At 38.0% G+C, this 24,649-nt stretch overlaps 4 protein-coding genes and 1 long non-coding RNA gene across 7 annotated transcripts; 3 read left to right on the top strand and 2 right to left on the bottom strand.

Annotated features, from left to right (window-relative positions):
• The first annotated feature begins 533 nt into the window (after positions 1–533).
• On the top strand, positions 534–1,494 carry LOC114727520 (uncharacterized). Of its 2 annotated transcripts, XM_028914222.1 has the most exons (3): positions 534–568; positions 710–863; positions 1,073–1,494. In XM_028914222.1, exons 1-3 carry the CDS (start codon positions 555–557, stop codon positions 1,232–1,234), a joined length of 330 nt encoding a protein of 109 aa, XP_028770055.1. In that variant the 5' UTR covers positions 534–554; the 3' UTR covers positions 1,235–1,494. The 2 variants fall into 2 exon arrangements, 1 of the variants encoding a protein (XP_028770055.1); XR_003738584.1 differs by lacking the exon at positions 534–568 and having other exon boundaries at positions 575–863; positions 1,022–1,494.
• A 2,056-nt stretch (positions 1,495–3,550) lies between these two features.
• On the bottom strand, positions 3,551–5,208 carry LOC114727523 (uncharacterized). The gene is made up of 4 exons (XM_028914225.1): positions 5,035–5,208; positions 4,697–4,939; positions 3,944–4,147; positions 3,551–3,826 (listed from the first exon to the last, which is right to left on the bottom strand). Exons 1-4 carry the CDS (start codon positions 5,206–5,208, stop codon positions 3,551–3,553), a joined length of 897 nt encoding a protein of 298 aa, XP_028770058.1.
• A 1-nt stretch (position 5,209) lies between these two features.
• On the top strand, positions 5,210–11,419 carry LOC114727521 (uncharacterized). The gene is made up of 3 exons (XR_003738585.1): positions 5,210–5,221; positions 7,266–7,272; positions 11,250–11,419. It is a non-coding gene; the product is annotated as an uncharacterized LOC114727521 (long non-coding RNA).
• LOC114727519 (nudix hydrolase 16, mitochondrial) lies at positions 7,601–11,419 on the top strand. 2 transcript variants are annotated; one of them, XM_028914220.1, is made up of 4 exons: positions 7,601–8,326; positions 9,451–9,565; positions 10,376–10,459; positions 10,949–11,419. In XM_028914220.1, exons 1-4 carry the CDS (start codon positions 8,256–8,258, stop codon positions 11,186–11,188), a joined length of 510 nt encoding a protein of 169 aa, XP_028770053.1. In that variant the 5' UTR covers positions 7,601–8,255; the 3' UTR covers positions 11,189–11,419. The 2 variants fall into 2 exon arrangements, with proteins under 2 accessions (XP_028770053.1, XP_028770054.1); XM_028914221.1 differs by having other exon boundaries at positions 11,048–11,419.
• A 709-nt stretch (positions 11,420–12,128) lies between these two features.
• Positions 12,129–23,099, bottom strand: LOC114727522 (E3 ubiquitin-protein ligase KEG). The gene is made up of 16 exons (XM_028914224.1): positions 22,059–23,099; positions 21,295–21,654; positions 20,970–21,200; positions 20,656–20,784; positions 20,226–20,562; positions 19,990–20,147; positions 19,321–19,478; positions 18,494–18,615; positions 18,209–18,343; positions 17,001–17,125; positions 16,192–16,296; positions 15,833–16,066; positions 14,849–15,182; positions 14,530–14,718; positions 14,121–14,426; positions 12,129–13,636 (listed from the first exon to the last, which is right to left on the bottom strand). The coding sequence occupies exons 1-16, from the start codon at positions 22,772–22,774 to the stop codon at positions 12,419–12,421; spliced, it is 4,857 nt and encodes a 1,618-aa protein (XP_028770057.1). The 5' UTR covers positions 22,775–23,099; the 3' UTR covers positions 12,129–12,418.
• Positions 23,100–24,649: the final 1,550 nt, after the last annotated feature.

The raw sequence follows: 24,649 nt of genomic DNA on the forward strand, positions 1-24,649 counted from the left end.
AGTATCCCAAACTAATTAAAATAGTGTGTCTATATCCCGAGTTAACAGAAATATTATCTTTGACCGTCAGCCCGCCGACTCAGCATAAAATTGACCAAGAAATCCTACCTGGCAGACACGTGTAATCTGATGTGGATAAATATTATGACTGAAAAATCATGCTATTTTCTCTCATTTTCTGTTATTGTAACGTTATTGTTTCTGCCAGTTTTTACGCCTAAACTTGAAAAACAAATAAAGAACACCATCCAGAACGATTGAAAGCGGAGAAGTTAGGGTTCAATCCTTACTCCCAATCTCTCGCGGTAGACTGAGCCAATCGATTAAGGTGAGCTAAGCTTATACCATGCTAACTAGCGAGCAAACCTGGAGCGTTCGATGCATTCGGCATAAGAGAGGGAAAAAGTGACCATTAAAACATAAGACCCCAACCGTCGGTGGCGAGGAACCTGGAGGTTTTGATCAATCAGGAGCAGGAAAGGGAAAAAAGTTAGAGTTCAAACTTGTTCCCCAGCCATCGTTGTCGAAGTTGGAGGTTTCAACCGATTCAGAGCATGAGAGGCAAAAGGTGAGCGTTGAAGCCTTCTACCTCCATTGCTGGCGAACCTAGTTTTATATTTCTATTCTATTATCCTTTGTCGGTGGCCTCATCATCCTTGAAGTGTTCTCCAATAGGTGAATCAAATTTTGATTCAACGGCGACGAGCAGGAGAAGGATTTCTTTAGTCAGGCAAGTTAAAGTGGAGACAGAGTATGAAGGGCCGAAAAGGTTCTGTCACTGTGGTGCATTGGCTCCTAGATGGACAGCTTGGAGTGAGAAGAACCCTGGTAGAAGATTTTATGGGTGCCGAAAATACAACCAGGTAAGTTAAGCTGAATCTTTTAGCCATTTTTTGAGAGAAATGTTGTTGTATGAAAGCTTGTCTTGGTCATATCATTGCTGCTATAGTGCTATTGATACTCATATTTGTTTAGTTCATATTGACAATGTGGTGATTTTTCCAAAATAAATTGATTCTAGGTATATTCAAATTTGCAAAAGATATTGATGATGACTTGTTGAACCTGCCAGGGAGGAGGATGTGGTTATTTTAGCTGGCATGATAATGAAATGGGTCAGAGATCAATTGAAGTGATCTCTGAGTTATTAAGTCACATAGACTCACTGTATGGTGAGAATTTGAGGCTGAAAAGAAGACTTGAGGGTGAAGGGTTAGGTGCAGAGATGTGCTGAATATACCAAGAATTAAACAAGATGGAGAGAAGGCATGCCAAGTTTGTAGCTGCAGCTGAAAGTGGGAGAAAGAAGATGAAAATATTGCAACTTGCTTTGTTGTTGTCTTGGTTTTGTTTTATTTATTTATTCCTTTCAAGGTAGTCATGATGGGAATGTAAATTTGTGTTATGTGATGGAACAAGCACTGAACCATGATATTGTCCTAATGTGTTTGAATGGAACAAATGCTTCATTTTGTTAGGTTCATTATTACTTTATATGGTAGCTGAATGAGGTTCTGTGTTCAAATACTGAATGAGGTTCTACATGTGTAGGAAGAAAGTAGATGTTCAGAATGTAAATTTGAATGCTAATCTCACTGGGAACAAGAAGCATATTATTTACACTTCCATTGGCAATTTTCAGCAATAATCTCACTGGGAACAAGAAGCTGATAATTTCAGTGACTTCAAATAAGTATATTAGTTACATTTGAGGCAAATTTCAGTTTTGGCTTGTGCAATTAGGAGAAACGAATCATGTGCCATTAATTCTTATTGGTCTCAATGGTAGACATGGTTTGGACGAATTTGGAGTAACAAAGGCAACACATTAACGTTGGATGAATTTGGCTCTTCATCAATTCTTACAGTGAAAAAAACTTTGATTATCACCCTGTGTATAGGTCAAAAGAATGGACAATTTTTATATAAAACCAAACATTGGACGAATTGAACATAGTTATTAAAATATTAAAGATCAAATTTTACAGTGGCCTTTGTTTTGTATTTTTAGCTTTCTACATGTCTTTATTTATAAATATAACTTAAAGATAAAATTAGAAACTTCATATTAAACATAGTTATTAAAATATTATAATGTTATTTTGAACATAATATACTCCTATCTATTTTATAATTAACCAGCCTTCACACTTTGTCAGTTGTAATTAAATTATTTTATTTCCCAATGAAAAATCCACATTTGCTTGGCATATGTTGTCCTTGTTCCACTACAACATAGGCGAATTATAGACAGAAGACCTCATTTACAATATGGTCACGCAAAATATGTAATATCAATATGATTTCCATAATACAAAATGAGATGCTGGTAATGCCATAATCATTTACATCAGTAAGGACCTATAGGTTGTGATGGCAACAAAATATGCAAGTGTTGAAAGCAAAATATTTGATTTACATGTAGGATTAGCCTTCAAACCAAAACCAAAATAGTACATAAAAGATGTACATGGTGTCACTGTTTCTTTGCCCTTAACTCAGCTATCTTTTTCGTTTGTTGTGCTTCAAGTTGTGATGTAGTGAGGCTTGGTTGGCCTACCCATCTCAGACCCGTTGGTTTGAACGGAAAGTTAGTCGAACTTGAAGACAGTGGCCCCATCACCAATGAATGAAATTCTCCTCTCTTCACCATTAAAACTTTGAAGATTGCGCATTCTCATGTGCCTTTCATTCGGAATAGGAAACCGTATGACAGGATCAACATCATGATCTATGTCGTCTCTAGCATTCCCTTCTTCAATAACAACTTCACCTTGCATTCCAGGCTGTCATACAAAGGAAAGTATATATGAAACATCAAATGAGGAATGTAAAGGCAAGTTAGAAGGAAACAAACCATAGTCTTTAAGTCTAAGTAACTTACATTGTACACAACCCTTCCAGATTCTACATCAAATGAAATTCCCATGCCATAGTCAACTCTCTTTTTGTTGGCACTCCTCCTTTATGGAAGTTTTGGTCTTTGTGGTTGAGAGTGTGCCTCTTGAGTCTGTTGACTTTGTTGACTACTGTTTGTTGTATCCTTTCTGGGTCTTCCTCTTTTCTTTTATGTCACATTTGTGCTTGTGGATAGAGGATGCTACATGAAACATATAAGAAAATTACATTAGTCACAAACATTATTTGTTAGAAGAATGTTTTATAGAAATGTGAGAACACAATAAACATAGAAGAAAATTACATCCTTGCATGTGGACTTGTTGTGGCCCTCTTGTCTACATATGCTGCATCTAATATATGGACCAGACCTACTCAACTTCTCAATTGTTGGGGCAGGCAACACAATATGCTCTTGTCTGGCATTTTGTTAGGCAATCCCTTTCTTCCTCCTCGTTGTTGCTTCCTCAATTCTTCTTCTTTTCACACTTGGTCTTCCAAGCAACTTGCAAACTTGTGGGGGGGTCCATAGGCTGGAATTTCCTGTGCTCTAGAATTTTTTCCCCTAACGGGTTGAAACTTTGTCTCTTATGTAGCTGGGAATGTCATCTTGTGATAATACTGTGAGATGTGACTACTGGGTTCCATTTTCTCATGATAGATTGCGCAAATCGCATGTTGACAGGGAACCCTGGTCAACTCCCATGCTTTGCAAGTGCATAATCTCTGAGCCCTCAGTAATTTCATACCCATCATCCCCGTTAAACACAACTTTACAACCTGCAGCTAGCTTCCTATTTGTCTCATATAAATCAACACACTTTGGGCTAAACTCATTCTTCCATAAGCTAGCAACTTTCTCACTATCAGCCCATTTTTGCATCATTTTCTCTCTTATCCCTTCAAACATACGTATAACTGGAAGAAACTGATACTCATAAATCCAAGCATTCAAGCTTTCACTACAATTATTGTCCACAATCCACAACTTACACTTGGTAGAAAAATATGCTCTTACCTATTGTGTCAGATTATAAGACAGAACTGATTGTGCTGCCTCTTTGCTCAAAGCTTCCATGTCTTTCAAGTTATCCACATACTGCTCTTCATATGTACTCCAAGCACAAGAGAAGAATTTCTTCTGTAGTTCATGTCCCCTCCAACGTTTGGACCAATTTGCATAGATATGTCTAGCACATAGTCTATGCTCAAACTTAGGCAATATCTCTAGTATAGCTAAATGTAACCCCTGCACGTCATTAAACAATAATTAAACATTGAGTATATAAAACATATAAAACTGTGTTATAAAACATATATCTCTTGTACAACAATATCTCTTAGTTCACGTCCCCTCTCGTGGACCATATAAAACAAAAAAAATTCTCACTCTTCTACAAAACGGTGTGTTACAAAACTAGGAGTAGCTAGTGGTCCCTCACCACTATATAACTTCTCTATTGACCTTGTCTTGAACCATACAAATAGACAAAAAGAACCAAACAAGCTCACATTATATTATAATCAACAATAACGTGAACCCATTAAATTCTAATGAAGATGTCCTCAAATGTCCAATCACATGTGTTGTGTATAACCCATCACGTGGGTCTGTTGCTGACTTCACAAGCCACTGAAGAATAAAACCTTATATATATGCATGGTTGCCATGGTTACTGCATGCCTATCACCGAACTGTTTATTTGTTTATAAGGAAACAAAAAATTATATTGCATTCACAACAAACAAATACAAGGTTGAAAAATTATATTGCAATCCCAAAAAAAATAAACCGTACCTTTTGCATGTCTGACATTAGTGTAAATTTCTCTCCATCCTCAAGATCAAGTGATCGCCTCAACCATTGTAAAAACCACCTCCAATTGCATTTATTTTCTTGTTGGGTTAATCCAAATGCTATCGGATACAAACAGTCATTTGCATCAATGCCAGTTGCATTGAGCAAGATCCCTTTGGCTTTACCTTTCAAAAAGGTGCCATCTAGCCCAATAAACAGCCTGCAACCCGCCTTCCACCCAACCTTGATATTAAATGACAAAAAACATATATTATAACGTGAGCAATTGAATTGAAAAATCAACAAATACAAGTTGCCAAAAAATTGTTCGACCTTACCTTACAAGCATTGAAACATACATACATCCTCCTAAACTCTCTTCTACCATTTTCCAAAGCTTCTTTGCTCACCTCAACACTAATATCCGAACCTGGGTTTGAAGTTCTCAGCTCATTACAATAAGCTTCTAAATTGTGAAATTCATCCTTATAGCTTCCTTCCATTTCATCCATTATCAATCTTTTTGTTCTCTTGCATTTATGAATGCTAACATGTACCTTAAACTCAATTTCAACATCCCTTTTCATCTCGCTAGCTTTATACTGTGGCATTTCTTGAATCTTCTTCTTAAAGTGGTTAGCTAATCACTTTGCACTGGCTCTTTTGTTTTTAAAAACCCTAAGGCATCTATGCTCATACTTGACTGCTCTTTTGAAGCATACACAACAAAAGGACAGTCCTTTTGACATATAGTTTTTGTTCTTGATGAGTCACTCTTTATCAGTTTTAGATTAACTCCTTCTACTATTGCATATTAGTTAATAGCCCTCTTAATTTCTTCAGCAGTGGCAAATGTCATGCCGATGCTGAAGAATAGTGCGTTTTGTGATTCAGATTGCCCAAATTCTTGTTCCATTAACATATCCTCCTCCCCTTTAGATTCAGTGTTTTCTTCCGTGGACTCATCCTCCTCCCCTGAAGATTCATAATCTTCTTCTTCGCACTCTTCCTCCCCCCTTCATATTCATACTCAAATGAAGCATCTATTTCAATACAAATTATAACCATATTTCAAAAACATAAATATGTTTCAGCCAAACCAATTCAGAAGACAGAACTGATAAACACTAATACTTCAGCCAAACCAATTCATAAGACAGAACTGATAAACACTAATACTTCAGCCAAACCACTTCATAAGACGAAACTAACAAACACTAATACTTCATGGGTTCAAGTTATTACTCAGTACACAGATGAATGGGTTCAAGTTACAGAGAAGAGATTGAAACATTTAGACGTGTTCCTGCGAAAAAACAAAACTGCAATGAATACATTATATTTCAGGACTTACTCGTTTCACCGTATGGGTTCTGCTTCAACTCTCGTCCATCCCCAGCCTCGAGCTCTGAGTCAACCTCCGACTCATCTGAGTTGACCTCCGACTAGTTCGACCCCCCGGCCACATCATCTCCGTCGAGCTCCACGTCATCCAACTCCTCTTCCACGTCGACGGCCTTCTCCCTCTCCATGTCATCCGGACCCACTGCCAGATCATTCCTACCGTGGTCCACATCGACTCCAACATTCTCATCTTCTCCCATTGTCCTCTAGCTCACCTCAATCGATTGGCTCAGTCCACCGACGAGAGATTGGGGGTAAGGATTGAACCCTAACTTCTCCGCTTTCAATCGTTCTGGATGGTGTTCTTTCTTTGTTTTTCAAGTTTAGTGTAAAAATTGGCAGAAACAATAACATTACAATAACAGAAAATGAGAGAAAATAGGATGATCTTTCAGTCATAATATTTATCCACATCAGATTACACGTGTTTGCCAGGTAGGATTTCTTGGTCAATTTTATGCTGAGTCAACGGGCTGATGGTAAAAGATAACATTTCTATTAACTCGGGATATAGACGCACCGTTTTAATTAGTTTGAAACACTGGATGCACCAAAAATTAGTTTAGGACACTGGGCGCACCTGGAAAAATGGTTTGGGGTGTTGGGCGCGCCTTAACCCTTTATTTTTCTTTTAATAACTTAACATATTTTCAAATCACTTTAAGCTCAAGATACAAGTGCACTTTTCAAAATTCGACTTTGCTGTTTACTAGATCAGCTAACAACTTGTTGGTAAAGTTCTGGTATTTTTATTTATGGATACCTAATATTTTTGGGTAAAAAATACAATTTTATTTCTTGATGCTATTTCTTAGATGCAATTTTACCTCTAGTTTTTTAGTGGTATAATTTTATCTATAATTTTTTTTCAATTTTTTTTTACAAGAAGTCTATGGAGAAGAGGTATTTTTAATTAATTAAGACAATAAAAATATTTAATTAATGAATTTTTTGAAGTGATTAAATAACTTCAAGAAACATTGATTAATGTTTGTATGTGAAATAATTAGACATGATTTATCAAAAAAATAATATTTTTTGAAAACTGCTAAGAAAATCCAACTAGTCATGCTCTTCCAAAAACCAAAAAAAATAATCATGGGGTAATACAAACTTTGGTCTTTCAAGTTTATTTTTCTTTTAGTTTTAGTTCTTTAAATTTTAGACCATAGGTTTTGGTCCCTCAAATTTCAAATAATAGGTTTTAGTCTCTTAAGTTTCTTTTCATTTATGATATTAGTTCTCATAATCTAATAAAAAGTAGAATCATTTTGTTTCTTTAGAACCAAAACCTGTAATTCAAAATTTAAAAAACCAAAACTAAGATGAGTGTAAATTTAAAAGATGAAAAATATATTAACTCAAAAATCATTATGAAAATTGACAAGGCTCCAAGAACCTTCTTTTATTTATGAGATCCAGAGGGCAAGAGGGCCCTACAAAATCCCCACATTAAATCGTTCCTTCCCGTCTATTCCGCGAAAGCAAACACTCCTTACCTTTTATAACGGCCTCTCGCTGACTTCTTCCACCGGCTTCGATCCAATGCTGCGCATATGTCGCTTCATCAATACACCTTCCAATCAAACATCTTTCAATGGATTGAGCCCTGCCACATTCCACGTGTCGTTACATGAATGGTCTCATTGATCCATGTTCCGTAGAGCTCTGGCCAGTGAACACATTAATGATCTTCCAAATGGGTCCCACGTGTTGACCATATCCACGTGACCATGACCGTCCTCACCGTCCCCGATCAGATCCGTTGGAGTCGGTTCCTTTCCTCCTTTCGTTCTTTGGCACTTTCTCTCTCTAAATCAACCATTCATTTCGTGTTGCTTCCTTCTTTCGTTCTTCTGCGCTTTCTCTCCCTAAATCAACCATTCGCTTGCTGTTGCTTTCTCTCTCTCTCTCTACGTCTCTCTCTGCAATGGATTGCAAACCCTAAGGAGAAGTTTGCGGAGGAGGCCATTCTGGTGATGCGAAGGAGCGTCCATTACTGCCGCCTAACCATGGACAGCAATGGCGGGGTTGTTATCTAGTGCAGCCTTGAGCATTCTCATTTTCGTGTGCCTGCAATCGGGTTTCATGGCGAATAACTGTTATCTTGTGAATTCTGAGTAGTGTAATTGAGGGACTGGGTTTCTTCCTTATTATGTCTGACTTGGTGGCCCGTACGGGTCGGCTTCAGCAGCGGTACGAGGGTGGTTTTCGCCTTGTTGCCGGGTACGCTTTCCAGATTTTTCCTCTATTTTGTCGTTCTTCATTCATATGGTATGCGGGGCTTGTTTGAATATTGATCCCCCCAACTAAGCAGCCCCCCCGGGGCACCCCCAAAAAAAGAGAGAGAAAGTGGTGGCTTTGTTCGTCGTTGTTAGGAAAGATGTGATTTTCGCTTGGAGCTACGTGTCGATGTATAGATTTAGCTTTTCGGTTAAGAAATTACATCTTGCCTTCCTGATAGGCTGATAGCGGCTGATCTGGCTGATGATTCCCCCGTCTTGACTATTAATTTGGACTTTCGATTTGGTAAGGGTGTTGGGAATATTATATATATATATATGTGTGTGTGTGTGTGTGTGTAGTGTTATATAGCATTAAAATATGTGGTTAATTCGATACATTGGGCCAAGTTTTTTTTTTTTTAATTGGATTCGTTTGAATCCTGTAGTTCAATTGGACATGTTTCGTGGACAATTTTGGCAAATTACGGCAGTCATTTCGTTCCGATATGTTTCTATAAGCTTTCGTGCCGACCATTTTATTTCTTAGTATAATACGAGGCAGTTCCATTCGTATTTTTAATTTACATCATAAACGACGACGAGGACATGTTTACTGGTTGTGAAGGCGTGGAGATCATAGTGTACGCATATGGAAAATGATCTTATTTTAATTTTTTCTTCACCTTTTTTTTTCCTTTTTCATTGCTGGCTTCATTCTGAGGAGTAGATGATGCGTATCACTAGGCGGTATTCCTTTCCAAGGCTCTATGGGATGCATGGGGGAACAAATTTTGTTCTCCATCTTTGTAAATTTAGTGTGATCCCTTTAAAAATGACGTATTGGTGTGTTATATTGGGTGTTTTTGTTGGCACGATATGGTAGTAAACATTTATGCAGGCTGAGGGATAAATTAGTTGGGAAATGAAATCGTTGAGATTGCAATGCTTAAATTTGCTTGTGAGTGTAATGAAGCAGCTTTTAGCATGTGGAACAATCTGGAAAAAAAAAAAAAAGGGTATGTGGAGCAAAAGTTATTTTGGCTGAGAATTAAAGCTGCGATGTGATATTCTTCGCATGCAACTACATATAGATCTGACCTTTGGAGGCTGCTTATTGTGTTGCAGATGTATTCCATTCAGGTATAGAATTTCTGATAACAGTGGGGAGTCCGGTTCAGAGAAGATTATTGAAGTTCTCATGATTAGCTCACAAAGCGGACCAGGTCTTCTTTTTCCGAAGGTATGGACTCTGGAATATTCTCTTATATATTTGTCGTAGTTTTAGTAACTCTAATTATTGTTGTATGACTGGGTCACTTAATAGTTACTACTATAGTTAGTAATGAAACTTTATACCCAGTCCTTGCCTGCAATGATTTCCTGCTTTGAGGATGAGAATGAAAGAGCAGAATTAATAAAGATTTAATGTCCTCCGGGACTTAGTATTGTCTTCTCAGATAAATGGGACAATTTTAGGATTTTGTTAGTAATCCCCAAAAAATTAATGGTCAATAAATTTGTTGAAGCACAGGGAAGTGTTATAATTGGGATTACAATTTTTTTTTATTGTAGTTGTTTATTGATAGGGCTTTAGTCAGATAAATAGTTGTCACTTCGATCATGGAAAAATAATTTTAATTTTGATTTTGTGAAGTTTGGTGGCTTGTTTTGTCTCCCTTCGTGTCTTAAGTCATCATGGCTGTGCCCACAATGATTTGAAGAGTTGAAGTCCGTAATACTAATTGGTGTGAAGTTTATAATTTCCTGATTAAAATAATGCAATAGACTAGATATTATTTATTGCACTAAAATACTGACTTTAGGCCCTTAGATGACTCATAGTAAATTGATTGTAAATTTGTACACTAAACTACTGGCACCCTTGGACACTGTTATCTGCTTTTATGGTCCTTCGGTCACTTTTTTGGCGTACATTCACTTTTGATACCTCCATTAAATAGCACACCGTGCTGTCAAACTTTATTTTGCTTCCCCACCATAACTGCCGGCAACTTCATAACCTGATCTGTGATTCTCCTTTCAAATGAAGGGAGGTTGGGAGAATGATGAAACTGTTGAAGAGGCAGCTGTAAGAGAAGCTATTGAAGAGGCAGGTGTTCGAGGAGAACTAAAGGTAAAATACTTTCATTTGACTATATTTTTAGCTTCTTTATTTTATCAATATAATTTTTAGCTTCTGTGTATATAATTGAGTATTTGCAAGGTTTCTAGGTGAGAATTTGGATAGCATATTTGACTGAGATACCCGCTTGTCATTCTATATGTTATTGTCACCGTAGATAATAACCATAGAGGTTCACAATAAGCTCGGTTTAGCTTCGTACAATTGAAAGCACTGGAGTCAACATTAACCTGTGGAATAAGACTTAACTAGATAGCATGGGAGTAGATTAGTTTTGAACACGATATAATGAATGGAATGAAGTCTTTATGATGACTAAAAGTCAAAGGTATGACGTGATAGTGGTATTATCAACGTGGTTGGCATGCTTTTGATCTTTATCACTACTATAAAACTGTTACACCTTGGAACTCCTAGTATCTTGATTTAATTGTAAATGAGACTGCTGGTTCTTTAATGCTTATGGTCGTTGTGCTCCAGGATTTTCTGGGGTACTATGAATTTAGGAGTAAGACGCATCAGGATGAATTCAGTCCAGAAGGTTTATGTAAAGCAGCGATGTTTGCTTTGTTTGTCAAGGAAGAACTTGAGTCATGGCCTGAGCAAAGTACCAGAAACAGGAGTTGGCTGACCGTGCCGGAGGCTTTTGAAAGATGCAGACATGAATGGATGAGGGTTGCTCTTGATTCTTTTTCCAAATGGCATCAGGATTATTGGTGAGTTTCGCGAGGGGCAGTTTCCTGTGGTAAAAATGATTGATTTGTTGTCAACTGATCTATAGGGCACCTGGATCTTCCCTGATTCTTTTTGTTTGAAAAAAATAGTTGTGGGATAACATTAGACACAATCTACTGTTCAAGTCTCTGTGAATTGATATCTTCAGAATAATTCGTAAGAGTTAATTCTGAAATATTCTGAATTGAAGTACTAGTTAATATGATTTACTTTGTATCCCCAGTGCACATTCATGCTTCTGGATACGCGTTGAACATATACTTCTGGCCATATATGCCCTTTAGCAGGCGATGTGAAGGCTGCCATTTGGCAAATTTGTTTTCATCTGAGGTAGTATTAATTATAAAGCCACTTACAATGTCTGATTTTAAATTATCCAAACGTTATGATGTCACTGCTCCGTGTATGCTATTGATAGCATTACGATTATAAATTACTGGGATTTCAAGTTTGCGACGATGTTATGAATATCAAGAGCTGAACCTCCGCTTGGACGTGCTAATAAGATTAGTTTTCAACTAGGGCAGATGATTACCAAAAGATATTAATAAAAAAATTCTAAGCGGAAGATCTGTCCAATCCCAACAATGTCCTTGACTGAGTTTCAGACTAAATAACAAATACCCTATACTCATTTTTCATCTCATACTTCTCACCTCTTTTTATTTAAATTTCTTTTGAAAGGAACCATTTAGTGCACAGCGGAAGAACTGCGCAACAAAAACTTCCACTTGCCTTAAAACTAGATATCCAGCGAGAATCTTCTGTCAAATACCTGATACTCAAACTTTTGTCTGAGTTTAAACAGAGCTATGAAAAAGAACATTCGGCATTTTAGATGCATAGATGGATCGGTATATATGCATTTGCGAGCAGGCATTGTGGGTTAGTGATAAAAACAGAATGCGGTGACTGTAGAGCACGATTTGTATAAAAAATATGAATTATATATATACCTCATAATCTGGTAGATACTTTAGCTCAGTGTACTGAATGTGAACAGCCCAGTCCCACTGCCAATCTTCCATTTGCTACCCTCAGAATCTCCAATGGCATTCTAACCTAATAAAGTTATTTCATAGGCGTCTGCTTAAAATGAGACTAAAGCTCTAACAATCTATGTACAAGCCCCAAGGCCAGAAAACAGGGCTCAGGAGCTGAACTAGGAAACCTAGTTGTGTAAAAGATTTTCTCAATATGATGATAGGAAACAAATCACTTCTCATCAAGAACAATATCGGCAGGGTCTCCTACCCAGGGCTTCCCTTCCCTCCACCTGAATTTTATCCTTACTTTTCCATTAGCATCTACCCCTACCACCTCTCCCTTGCTAGCATGTGTCTCCATTCCCCAACCCCACCTTGGACTGACAAGTCCATCTCTGATCCTTACCTTGTCCCCAATTTTGAATGGCCTCACCCTTTCCATTTCCCATGCCTTACAAAGCCATAGTCTCTCCATGAAACAGAATGACACCCAGAGATCCTTGCCTTCCATTCGATGTACCACCCCAATGCTTGAGTGACCCACTTCTCCCCACTGGTGGGTTGGGGTTGAAACTGATGCTCTAACCTTCACCCAGTCTCCAATTTGTATCTCCTCCTCCTCTTCCACCGATTCTACTTCTGACGGGTCCAACATCCGTGCTTTTGAGCCTGGTGGAGTGTATATTCGAAGCTTTCCATCAGCATCAATTGCTGATATGGTTCCAACGTCAGCATGGGTGTGCCCTGCCCAACCAAATCTTGGATTCTTTACAGTTTGCTTGACTCTAATCTTCTGCCCAACAGAGAGTTTGTCAACTCTTTCAAGATGAGAAGTTGGTCCAACCCAACTTTCTTGCTCCCCGCAAAAGCCAACACAAATGCTTCTGTCCCATTCATCACCTTTAAATCCTATTCCTTGTACAATACCAATGCTACCTGGTCCAATGGATTTCCAATTACTTGCATTATCTTTCAACCTTACCCACTCCCCCACTTCAAACATCTGCTCAATTTCAAGGTCTGCAGGATCTCCTCTCCACAAACCCGGCAAACCAAAGAATAATACCCTTACTTCTCCATCAGCATGGATGCTGGTTAAAACGCCTTGAGATTCAACCTGAGCACCTCTCCAGCCCCACCTTGGTTCAACCAAACCAGTTCGGAACTTAACATGCTGCCCAACTTTAAAGCATGGAACCTTTTCAACTTCAGTATAATGAGTGAAGAACCTCTGTTTACGAAAACAGCAAGCCAATTCCAAGTATCCAGAATCCTGTATACTGTGCACAACTGCTATACCGTCCTTCACAGCACCATTCCAATCATAACTTGGTCTGGTTCCCACGCTTGGTCTTGAACGTACCCAGTCACCAACTTCAAATCCCGAAAGTTGTTCTACATCTCCAGGAGAAACTCTCCACAAGGTCTGCCTCCCTGTGACTCTAACCTACACAAGATTCAGCCACAATATATTTTACAACTACAATAATTAAAAAGGGGAAATCATATATATAGCTTTGTCAATGGATGTTTATTTTAAGTTTAGCTAAAACAAACATTTCTAGTAGCAGCAGTGGCTAAATAATCACCACCTGAGTAATGTTGAATGGACAGACAGGAAAAGTCTGTTGGCAAGGCTAAAATAAACAATGGCTTTCTTTAAATGCCAAGACTTAATCTCGCAGGAAGAAATTCGTTGCTCTAGAGCCGAGGCACCACTTTTAACTGCAGCTGTAGCTCAAAATTGAGGGTATTTCACAGGCAATTTTGCAAGGCTCTACAAGTTTTGATGCTTATTATTGGAAAGCTACATACGGTAGTCATAGATCCTGTTTAACTATGGTTTCCATTAATACTTCAGAACTCATATGATCAGTCATTTTGAACATAATTTCTTGCACAAGATTTAGAATTTAAACTAGTAAGCTTACATTGAGAGCACCATCCATGTCAATCATCACTATTTTTCCAACAGTAGCTGGTGATTCATTTGACCATCCAAGTCGAGGCTGAGTAACGGATGGCATCACATGAATTTCTTGCCCTGCCTCTAAAGGGGGCACTTTCTCCACATCTGTGACAGAGCAACAAAAAGGCTTAATCCTGAAGCAGAAAGCGATACCCATATCGCCATCTTCCTCCAAGCTATGAATTACCCCAATACTGTTCCTGGTAACATCCTCCCATCCATATCTTGGGGATGACACTGAAGATTTTATTTTAACCCAATCTCCAACCTGCTCTTCAGCAATATACCAAGGGAAGATATTAATAATGCATCTTACAATAGACAAATAAAAGAAAAAATAGCAGAGAATGGCCAAGAACGAGAATAACAACCTTAAAATCTTCTAGCTTCTCCATATCAGATGGATCAGCTTGCCATGGTATTGGTCGGTTTGGTATATCAATTATTAAGAGGCCATCATTCTCAATCTCACTGATTCTTCCGACACTATGATGAGTCTCACCTCCCCAAGCACACCTAGGTTCTGCAACAGATCGTTTCACACATACCCGATCTCCAATCTGTAAGATCAACTGTGTTAATGCTATGGCAATAAAACTCATTGTTAATGTCAATTCTATACATGGTAAATAAATAAGACAGGATAAATAAGATGTGCCTTAAAAGCAAAGCAGTTGGTCTATTCCTTACCCTGAAAGGAGCAACATGCTCAACCTCTTCCGGTTCACAATGCCATGCAGTTGTAAGATAGCTGAGTTCTATCAGCAGGCTACTGTCCGGTCTGATAGAAGATACAATACCAATGCTTCCCGGTGTAACAGACCCTAACCCATGCTTTGTAGATGTAAGAGTTGGACGAATGCGTACCCAGTCTCCAACCTTGAATTCCTCAACCCGTTCCATCTCTGCTGGGTCAGCTTTCCATCCCCTGGATGCTCCAGGAAACCCTACCCGTAGGATTCCATCATCATCAATGCATAATACTGTGCCTATGCTGTCACGTGACTGTTCGCGCCAACCAAACCTAACAAAGACAATCCATCAACAACGTATAAACATACAAAAATAGCAAAGGGTTGCAAGCATATGCCCACAAATGAGACACCAGTTAACAGAGCTTCAATAGTCAAACACGTGTCATCTGCAACTGTTTCCCTTTTTCCAACTGAAACGAGAGCCTGAACATGCTTCCACATTCAACCAGAGCTTTTCCCTTGTATAACATATGCTTGTGATGCAAAACCAAACTCACACACACCATCTTAGATGAAAACAGAGGGATACGGGAGAGAAAGATAGAAGCAGTTAACAAATTATGTTACACTCTAAACACACTCTCTCTCACACACACAACCACAGGACAAAGTACAAGGAAAGATATATACTGTTCAAGCCATGGTGATTTATGGCGTCATATTCTGACGGATTAGAAGTGGCAGAATTAATAATCCATGTTGTGTCAATTTCATTACTGTTTTGTTGATTCACATTAACGATATTACTGAATCGTATGACATTTCAAGTTCCAGCTCTGTTAGTTCTGTCACTTTCACAGATCTTCACAAAGCCAGGAGGAGGTCAGTGAGCGTCCACCTTTAAATCACACCAATCAAGTAAGATGAAAGGATTAGAAACCAAAGATCTACCGTAAGTAGCATTAATGCAAAACCATACCTAGGCTTTTTAACCTCTGATTTCAGCTGTACATGTTGACCCCTGTCTAATGGAATGACTTTCACAACTTCATTTGCTAAAACATGAGCGTCTCCAGAACAAAATGAAACAATGAGTCTGTCTTTGCCTGGAACATTTTGCACAAAGCCAACGCTCTTTGAACTAGCACCTTGCCACCCGTATGTTGGAGTTGTGACAGTTCTTTTGAACTTCACCCAATCTCCCACTTCAAACCTAGATATTATATGAACTTAAGAAATTATAATACATACTAGTTGTATATGAATAGACATTAAACAGTACATGTTACTGCCATGAAAACAAAAATAAGATATAAAACAATGAATTCTTTCCCTCACATTGTAGGAGTCAGATGAACTCCTCTATACATGAGTGACTCCATCAGATCTTCAGATATCCATTCCCGGGGAAGGGCCTGCAATATGTCACGTAGCGTCCTTCCACTGTCATGAAATATAGACTTATCAGTCACAGGAGGATATTGATAGAGACCAAGATAAAACAGTAGACAAGTAATGCTGAAACTGATATTAATCACACAAAGGTTGGGTTCAATACAATATATAACTGGCACAGTTCACACAGGAAACAACAAAGGTCACTCAACTCACTAGCACACTAAAATACACACTGAAATACAAAGAAAATGATGAAGAAAGACTCTCTTCCTCCACCCCTCACCTGGCATTCGAGAGGCCAGCACTCTCCTCACCAAACTCAGTCCAAAAATTAAGTCCCCCTTCCACTGAGAACCCAACGAATATTAATACTCCAAAAAGTGATCCTCACAACCCCCAATACAACAGTTTCCTAGGTCAGGCCTATAGCCACCCTAGAGTAACTAATATGCTCAATAACTTTCTCTAAAAGACAATAAAGCTTGAGGCCAACGTCCAGGGTAGCAGAAAGTGATTTTACTCTTCCATGTATCTTGCTAATTTTACTTTTATAGGTCTGGTAAATAAAGCTGATTCTATCAGATATTAGTACTCAAAGTGCCTAATTTGTTTATGCAGAGTAAACAATAATAATTAACATGCCTAGTTTACTGGATTGTCAATAGTTCTAAGACATGTAAATGGCAGAGAGAATGAAATGTGTAAGTCAAATTAAAAGATGGTGCCTTTAGGCTCTGACTTCTACTTGCCTGTGGTTTCTGACATGCACATCAGCATCAGGCCTTCTTAGCATAACAATGAGCCAGTCAAGGTTTTCGCGTGCCAATTTTGCAGCCTTTGCTGCTTTGTGCAAAGCATTGTCACCATCATCATCCTGATGCAAAGTTAACAGTATAATATAAATAACTTAAATTTATTTGCTATTCAAATCTTTTATCTGGATGAGGAATTAATCAAATGACATGTTGCAGATTCATAGGTCTCAGCTTTTCCCCCTAATCTCTATCTTATTTGCCTGTCTAGAGGCTAGTCAAAAAATAGCCCCATTTATTTGTACATTGCAAAGCAGCTGCTTACAACTGGGACATATTGTTCGGGGATTTTGGTCAGAATTGACTTCCCCACTAGATATGGAAAAGTTCTTTGCACAATTAAAAGGTATTAAACAGAAAAAGAAGGAGCGAACTTTATGCTAGAAGCCCGTTACAGTCTTTAGAGGCTTCATGGGATAGTTTAACTTTTGTGTGGCCTCTCTTTGGCATTCAGGTCATGGTTTCTTCTAGGGCGTCTGTTTATTAGATAATTAGATGAATCGGGTTGATACATTTTGCATTTCTATCTTCTCTTTTCTATTCTTGATTTTGTTCTTAGGAGAGCCACCCATATTTCTTTGTTCCTTTGAAATATCTGTTCATGAAAAGAAAGTCATAATATAGACTAGTCTTTTTCAGGCCGAGTGCGGTTAAGAAAAGCCCTCTCAACAACTGCACTTCCCAGGGTTCAAACTTATGTTCTCTTTTTCAGGGGTGAAGCCGTTGCCACATCAACCAATAACTTCTTAGTAACAGATATATATATATATATATATATAATTTTACTATAGAATGCAGCCCACTCCAGAGAAGTCAAATGTATCAACACAGTAATAAATCCAGCATCTCATTTCCATGTCTTCTATTGAGAAGTCTACCTAGGTTTATTAACCCTCAAACAGAAATTTGCTGTAAATTACTCAGTAATGAAGTGGCCTGTATCATAGATTCATGTGAGCATTAAATACGTGATTTATTAAAGTCCAATTTCTAATCTCTTATAGACCAATAGAAAGGGAATTTAATATAAAGTCTTAAAAAAAAGGAAAGAATGCCACATCTCTGACCGAAAGCGACATCTTGGTCAAGAAAACGAGTATGCTTATGCATGACTAAACATCAGAAACGGAAACTTGAATGAATACCTGCAAATTATAATTCGCCCCAGCAGATAGAAGCAATTTAACACATGACTTTGCCCCATTTGTTAATGCCAAGTGAAGAGGTGTACTATTTTGCTCGTTACGAATGTTCACATCGACACCGGCAGCAAGAATAACCTAGTTAAACACCCAAAAACAAAAATTATGTTAGAAGACAGTACTAAGTGTGCACAGCTAAATCAATTCCCTCAAAAACAGAGCATACGTACCATCTAGTTTTAGTTACTTATTCATCCATTTTATTCAGCAAGAACATTAACCACTTACCTTAACCAACTCCACATCATTAGATATGACAGCTGTATGCAAAGCTGTTCGTCCATACTGTGAATCTTGAGCAGATGGGTCAGCACCTGCAGCAAGCAATATTTGAACCAATTCCCTTCCCTCTGCATTCAATGGAGCAAAACAAGATCAGACTATTCAGCTACTGTAGCAAACAGAGAAAAACAACACTCAAATCATTATTTTGAACAGCAGAAGAGGAAGCAGCAGAATGGCACAAACCATCAACTCAAGGGCACACTTCAAACATGACCAAAATGAAGGAAATAGTTATGCCATTAATATATAGATCATGCAAGTGCCTCAACTCTCACATACGATCTATGTTCACATGCGATCTATATAATTTAAAAACCATATAAACATCAGAAATTTTGCTTTACGCCTAGATATATAATTTATAGCTGCATAAAACTAGAAATTCCATGCAAAGACATAATATGGCCATTTACGTGTGACAGTTATGTTGTTATGAGGCTTTTCTAAATGAGTTCTCTCTCTCTCTCTCTCTCTCTCACACATTCATGCACGCATGACGCATGCACAAATCAAGTATATTTTTGAGGTTTTTACAATTGCGTGACACATGTTCATGTAGCTAGTATGCTATAATGCATTACACACTAGTGGCAGCCGAAGTGTTCTAGGTGCTTTTAATAACTTAAGTAAGCTAACAGAACCAACCTATTCAGATGAAGGTACAACGAACTAAAATAATGACAGTCAAATAGAAAAGTGCAATAAAGCTTTAAATAAAAGAAGCCTAATATTTAAATTGCAGGTGAAGAATTGTCCCAATTTCCACATACCAATTACACAATCTTTCTTAGCTGCAGCTGCCATGCACAATGCAGTGCCAATGGGATTTGGTATGTCAATTGCTTCAGCAATCTCATCAGAAGTTGCAACTTCGACCCATTTTTTTACAATAGCCACATTCCAAGTTTGCACACACAAGTGCAATGGTCTGCAACATCAAAAGAGAAGAAAACCATGTTAATCAATTTTGCTATTAAATGTAGCATTTATAATGTTTTTCCCAATCATTATTTAGACTTTATTTAAACAACAACTGCCCTTGGAACAGCCACATCATTCCAAACTGAGAAAGGTGTTTCAGGAGTATATGTAGAAAAATAATACAAGTACACCGTTGCACCTATCATCTAGCTGAGGGGCATTCTCAAACAAGGAGAAACTTCGTTGAATAAAAATCACCATAAAATGAATTTGAACAATATCACGATAAGAATCTAATCTTAGCCTTTACCAAAATAAACTATACAATATAATGTCCATGATGATAAAACAATTGCAGAAAATCCATTCTTCCAGTGCACAAATACAGGCTGTTAATGTAAGTAGTATTTACTAGCGTTTAATCTATGTCAATTTTTTGAACCTCTAGACAGATTGACACACCTGACATGCACATTCGAAGCTCAATGTGAAATTGATAAAGGGATGCTAGCACTTACGTCAGATTCTTTGAATTTAAGATGGCCATTGATCTGCAGCCCCCATTTTCTAGTATCACTAGAGCACAATCTGTATACTTCTTGGCAACTGCACAATGCAGTATAGATTCACCTTGGTCATCAACTTCATTTGGATCAGCTCCAGCCAATAATAACTCCTGTCATTTTTCCATAACTACATTAATAGAGCTCTAGTAGACAGGAGGAAGCCTCTGTATAATTTAAGTAAAACCTACTCGCATGCACTCTGGTTGGCCATGATAGGCACAAATGTGAGCAATAGATGGGCCAAAGCCATCTCTTAATTGAGACCTCACATTAACATTTCTTTTGACAAGACTACGAACACATTCTGGAGATCCTGCTGCTAAGGCAAAAGCAAGTGGAGGAACTCCATCTTTGTCCAAGATATCAACATCTGCTTCTTTGCATGCCAAAATAGCCTCAACAAGTTCTACACTGCCACGCCTACAAGCCAAGTGGAGAGCAGTTCGCCCATCAGCATTTTGAGCTTCCAATAGAGAAGATATATAGTTGCTACCATTTACTGAGACGGCCCTTGCAAGAAGATGTCTGCATAAAAAAGAAAGGTTATTGAAAATGAATTATTTGGCACTGATTTTGAGTAAATGCTAGCTCATGCATATCAGTTGGAAGCTTACTAACCTAACACCGCGAACATTCCCTTCAGATACAAGCCGATGAAGATGGTTCACATAATCTTGAGGAAGTTTCAATTCAAGTGCTTGAGGGGAAGCTTCTAGCACATTTGACACAGAGCATTCAATAGAATCCCTGCATTCAGATAAATATATATTTTACAAAAGACAGTTGCTGCCAATCAATGACAATTTTGAAGTTTGCACATGCACAATCAATTTTGCATGTGTAAATGACGTTTTTACATTTGCTCTTTGATCAGATATCATTAACCTACAGAGAAGTTACAGGTCACAAACATAGTAACTTTATAAACATACTTATCAGGGCTTGCAGGAGGACTGCAGGGTATTTCCTGCAAATGATGGAGAAAGGTAGATAACATTGCGCTAAAACTAGGTCTTTTAGATGGCTTGAACTGCAAGCACTCTCCAATCATCTTCCATAATTCCCTAGGTATTCCGCCACCAACAATACAAGCATACTGTGGAGGCAATTTCCGCGCCTTGACAATGGCTTGATAAATTTCCTCCGCACTTAGACCAGCCCAACTGCACAACCATATATGTTGATTTTACAAATTCAGAAAATAGAGGAAAGATTAATTTTAAGAATTTTGCATAAACAAAAAATTGCTCCACGTACGGAACAAAACCCGTGCACATTTCCACCAAAGTACAACCAAAACTCCAGGCATCCGACTCTGTGAATACACCTGTGGAATCAGCTCTGAATAAATTTGACTTCTTCACAGGCTCCCAGACCTCTGGAGCCGTGTAATGCGGGCTGAGCATTATACATTCCATACATGAATGGATCTTCGAGGAGTCACACTCTGGCTGGGCCTTCCAACAGGAAGGCTTCTTCAGAATTCCGGCAAGTCCATAATCAGAAACCACTGCATGACCATTTGCATCAAGAAGAAGATTGGATGGCTTTAGATTCATGCAAACAACACCTGCAGCATGAAGCTCAGCCACCCCTCGTGCAATGTCAGCCCCATACCTATATTTGACAAAAACTCGATGTCAATGTTGGTCATTGTTATGATTAATTGAAAAGCAATATGGAAGCAAAGAGACCTAAATTTTCATCAACGTGATCTTAATGTTACCCATATTATATGAACAAAAACACAATCAAGCATGTCACTTCAAATAAAATACTTCTTGCGCCCAGGGTTCTCGGGCAAAACACACGAATGAAAAATACATAGACCATCAGAAAGAACCAACATATAACAAAAGCAGCCCTATCTAGGACGTATTTGAAATTTTTATTAAATACTCAACTTTGCACCACTATGCTACCATATTTTATCCCATCACAAAGCAGTGTGAATATCTGTCCTTAAGTCCCCCAGGTGCTCCATTAGATAAATACAGAAAAGGAAAGGAAAATTCAAAAACCTTAGGACTTGCTCCAAAGTGAGTCTTCCCTCATTGCGCTGCATCTCAGACTGAACCGATCCATAACACCGGTCCATCACAAGACACAAACTCTTGTCCACCTCCATAACCCCATGAAACGTGCACACATTTCTACACCACCTCGATGCACGATGCAAATTCTCAAGCTGTCCACGCACCCAATTCAAATTCATTTCTTCTGTTATCCCTACCTTCTTCACCGCTACATAGTGCCTGCACTGTCCACTTCTGCCGCCTCCACTGAGCACCGCCGTCCACGTTTCCATTCCGGCCCTCCTCCCCTCACCTATCCGCCGCAGGAATTTTACTTCCCGGTGCACCCCAACCTCGATCACAGGTCCACACGTTCCCGAACTCGACGCCTGGGACCCACGACGGCTGAATATGACAGACTCATCGTCCCTGTCCCCGTCTTCTTCATCGTCAGTGAAGTCACCGTCAAAATTCGACCGGGACGCATTCGATGCTGAGTGGATAAGCGCGAGAACGGCGTAGTTCTTACGAAGAGATTGAACAGAGTTCCCGACATTAGATACATGGCGACACTTGGGACAAGGCAACGTCGTATCGACGGACGCCGAGAACATTCTCGATAAGCATTCTCTGCAAAAGCCATGCCCGCATTGGAGCAGAAGAGGGACTCTCTCCTCCTCGTTGTACCGTGTTTGGCAAACCGAACAACAAGGTACTTTCATATCCTCCCTCCTTAGCCTTCAACGCCAGAATATGCAACCAGTAAACAGCTCAAACCCGAGAATTGTTTGACCGAAAATTGAGCTCAAAGTAACTTCTTCACGGAAACCGCTCAAACCCAGAAATTGTTTGGTCGAAATTTGATCACAAGAGGACTTCTTCGTGGAGAATTGAAGCCACTATGAGATGGAAAAGGTGGATCCATGAATGAACAGAACGAGAGAAATTGATGGGGGATTAAGCTCAAAAGAGAGTGATCAATAAACTTTTGACGAAAGAAATGTAGAGAGAGAGAGGGAGCTAACCGTAGGAGAAAAGAAGAAAACTTTGATCAGCTTCGCTTTACTTTTTCGTAGTTTATGACTTGGTGGGTAGGCAGCGTGAGCTGGGCGCTTGGACTTTGAAGTCACCGAATATGGGTTATGCATTTACCATTTGCGATTCTAGAAGTGTAGAAATTGAAGAACCTTTTAACCCAAACAACTTTTCTAGCCTCTTTATCTTTAGGATCAATGTAATTTTTGAATTCCTTCTTCCCATTAACACAGGAACCAAGTTGCATCAATTCAAGAAATATATATAGGATAGGAGCTAGGCTTATTTGTAAGAATTTTCTGGTCAAAAAAAGGCTTATTTGTAAGAATTTAGAAATTTATTAAACAGAATTTTGCATGAATTTTTGTAAATGTTTCTCCCATGGAAAGGTTCTTGCTAGGCTTGATGGTGGATGGTTCTATTCTGCATGAGGGAAAGAAATGTGAAGAAATTAAAGATTGGCATGTTATTAATCTTTAATCCGTTTTTGTAGATAATCAATATGAGAGGGAGATAAACAACCTGAAACTACTATCTTTGAAAACTATTATCTTTGGTGCTTCACCTAAGAATTAGTTTGATATTGAATTTGATCTTAAATACAAGATCTCAATATATTTTATCTTTTATATTTATCTATTTTTTCTAAAATAGTCCTTATAGTAGTTGTACATGTTAAAGACTCTATCAAATAGTAATTCTAACTAATACACATGATTATCAAGTATATTCTAAGAAAAATAACACTTATTTAGTGCAAATACCATCTCCAATCCTTAAGATAAGGGCTAATTTGGCTTTTAATTTGATTCAAAATATAAGATCCTAATTTATTTTGACTCTCGTATTTATCCATTTCTCCCAACGTAATCCTTATAATAATTACACAAGTTAAAAATTTCATCACATGGTGCCCTAACTAATACACATAAGGATATTTCAGGAAAGATAACACCTATTTTATTACAAATAACTAACTCAACTAATTTCATGAATTTATTCAAATTGATCAATTAACTCTTATATTAAAGATCGAAAGTGGTAATTAATTTAACAAATTTTTTAATTTACTCGAATTAGTCAATTAACTTTTATATTAAATATGAGAAATAACACGTGAAAAGACTCAATTACATCGAGCCTTTCTCACTGCCATCTTGAGAGGAGCAACCGGCATGGGAGGAATTTAATCTAGTTTTTTCTTTTGATTTTTTTCTAACAAGGCTTATTATTAATTTTGTTTATATGGAGGCCATAAAGAATACTACTTCTTTAATCAGGCTCATCTACAATAATAATCTCGATATATAAGTGTGTGTATATATATTATCATCATTCACCTTATTATAAACAATTGGTGGGCCATTATAAGTTCATTGAGTTGTTAGATAACACCAAATTTGCCATGTGATTTCTTGTTATGAATGAAGTCTTAGCTTTAATTTTTTTTTCGTGAAAAAAAAAGTAAAAGAATTTGGGATGCCTGAAAACGTCCTTGAAAATTATTTTTACGTTTTATGAGATAAAATTCTTTTCATATATTTATTTTATATTACTTTTAG

Source organism: Neltuma alba, unplaced genomic scaffold (assembly GCF_004799145.2).
Source record: "Neltuma alba isolate B1F8T4 unplaced genomic scaffold, ASM479914v2 tig00012481_pilon, whole genome shotgun sequence".
Taxonomy (NCBI): Eukaryota; Viridiplantae; Streptophyta; class Magnoliopsida; order Fabales; family Fabaceae; genus Neltuma; species Neltuma alba.

Excerpts from the sequence above, each read along its gene's own strand:
- LOC114727523 (XM_028914225.1), bottom strand. The coding sequence starts at position 5,208 with ATGGATGAAATGGAAGGAAGCTATAAGGATGAATTTCACAATTTAGAA. Across the intron at positions 4,940-5,034 it reads TATGTTTCAATGCTTGTAAG|GTTGGGTGGAAGGCGGGTTG; the intron begins GTAAGGTCGAAC and ends TTTAATATCAAG. Across the intron at positions 4,148-4,696 it reads TAATGTCAGACATGCAAAAG|GGGTTACATTTAGCTATACT; the intron begins GTACGGTTTATT and ends AATGACGTGCAG.
- LOC114727520 (XM_028914222.1), top strand. Across the intron at positions 864-1,072 it reads GGTGCCGAAAATACAACCAG|GGAGGAGGATGTGGTTATTT; the intron begins GTAAGTTAAGCT and ends TGAACCTGCCAG.
- LOC114727522 (XM_028914224.1), bottom strand. The coding sequence starts at position 22,774 with ATGAAAGTACCTTGTTGTTCGGTTTGCCAAACACGGTACAACGAGGAG. Across the intron at positions 21,655-22,058 it reads ACTTTGGAGCAAGTCCTAAG|GTATGGGGCTGACATTGCAC; the intron begins GTTTTTGAATTT and ends TGTCAAATATAG. Across the intron at positions 20,563-20,655 it reads GGGAATGTTCGCGGTGTTAG|ACATCTTCTTGCAAGGGCCG; the intron begins GTTAGTAAGCTT and ends TTTTTTATGCAG.
- LOC114727519 (XM_028914220.1), top strand. The coding sequence starts at position 8,256 with ATGTCTGACTTGGTGGCCCGTACGGGTCGGCTTCAGCAGCGGTACGAG. Across the intron at positions 8,327-9,450 it reads GGTTTTCGCCTTGTTGCCGG|ATGTATTCCATTCAGGTATA; the intron begins GTACGCTTTCCA and ends ATTGTGTTGCAG. Across the intron at positions 10,460-10,948 it reads GTGTTCGAGGAGAACTAAAG|GATTTTCTGGGGTACTATGA; the intron begins GTAAAATACTTT and ends GTTGTGCTCCAG.